Source organism: Nicotiana attenuata, unplaced genomic scaffold, assembly GCF_001879085.1.
Source record: "Nicotiana attenuata strain UT unplaced genomic scaffold, NIATTr2, whole genome shotgun sequence".
Lineage (NCBI taxonomy): Eukaryota > Viridiplantae > Streptophyta > Magnoliopsida > Solanales > Solanaceae > Nicotiana > Nicotiana attenuata.
In genome coordinates, this window is record NW_017676287.1 from 5,304 (window position 1) to 6,731 (window position 1,428).

A 1,428-nucleotide genomic window follows, 5' to 3' on the forward strand; every position below is an offset into this window, starting at 1 on the left:
GGCCAAGACCCTGAAGCTGCTTCTTTAAGAGGCTGGAGGGCCGTTCAACCTTGTGAGGTCTCAGACTAAAAGCTGGCACTCACATATTTGCTGTTTATGGTCTGAGCTTGCTTATTTTTGTTGAATACATTGTCTTTATTTTTGGGAAAAACTAGCTAATTGCTACTAATTATGCAACTGCTAAAAGAAAATTTTATCTGATGTCTGCAGGAGATAATTTCTTTAAACCTGCTAGTTATACTATTGAGGCTCTGTGTGCCAAGACATACGAGGACACAACTCATAAGCTCCAGGATATTGAGGCTCAGATTTTGAGGAAGAGAAATGAGCTTCGACAGTTTGAAACAGAATATAGAAAGGTTGTCTATCTGCTCATAGACAATGTTTATCGTGAGATCTTTTACGCTTCATGCTTCCTCATTTCACTATTTTCCATTTGATGTTTACAGGCATTGGCACGGTTCCAGGAAGTGACCAATAGATATAGCCAGGAGAAGCAGTCTGTAAGTTTCTTTCTTACCTAAGTTTCATTACAAAAATAGGCTGTGATTATTTGTTAGTTACACAGTAGGTTTACCTGTCTATTGTTTGTTAGTTATGGAGAAAAGAATCATATGTGAGTGACCTACATTTCTCTGAGTGATGCTATTTATGTAAAGGTCGACGAGCTGCTTAAACAGCGAGACAGCATCCACTCTTCATTCACGGTTACAAGGACAGTTGCTACCATAAGTGGCAGTGGGAGTGGGCATTTCAGTAACGGAAGTAGCAGTAAACTATCTGGCGAAGACTTCAAAGCCGATAGCCCAAGTGAAGATGGCAGTTCAGACTCCAAGGAGAAATACTCGAAACGAAAATGGTTTAACCTTAACCTCAAAGGATCTGATAAGAAGTAATCGAACTGGTGGTTATCTGTAATATAAATCCTATGAATTCCCAATTCCATCCTCGCCGCCAAGGATGAAGGCTGCCTGCTAGTTTGCTACCTGAAGAAATCTCTTCATGTATTCTTTGTTCAATTTGTTGGTATTGCTTGGGCTCCGCGAGGCGTTTTCTTTTTCATTTTTTTTTTCCAAATTTCATTTTTTTGGGCATGTGAAGTCTGATTTCTGTCGAATGACTGCAAGATATAGAAGGTTTTTGTTCCTGTATTTGTACTTCTGATTTGTGTTGTATCATAATGTACTAGTCAATGGACTACAATTTTTTTTGTCTTTTGAACAAATCTAAGTCTTTTAGGTTTTGTAATTTCAGTGAATGTTTCTACCTTATAAAAGTGGGAATGGTATCATTTCATATGATTGAAGAAATATGGGTTAATGATTTTAAATCAGTGATTTAGAGTAGACCCCTACTAGGAAACTTAATTAGCACAAACTTCCTATCTCATTCTGGTTTCTTATCCGGTGTTTGGTGCCCATATTAGTA

General features: G+C 37.9%; 1 protein-coding gene across 1 annotated transcript in view; it reads left to right on the top strand.

The window, feature by feature from the left end:
* LOC109220906 (chaperone protein dnaJ 15-like) overlaps window positions 1-1,298 on the top strand; it is a gene marked incomplete at its 5' end in the record, with an annotated part of 5,881 nt that extends 4,583 nt beyond the window's left edge. The window contains 4 exons of the mRNA XM_019385376.1: window positions 58-99; window positions 211-359; window positions 450-503; window positions 660-1,298. Of these exons, the coding sequence (XP_019240921.1) occupies window positions 58-99; window positions 211-359; window positions 450-503; window positions 660-896 (482 nt within the window). The remainder of the gene's footprint in view (window positions 1-57; window positions 100-210; window positions 360-449; window positions 504-659) is intronic.
* Between the last annotated feature and the right edge of the window lie 130 nt (window positions 1,299-1,428).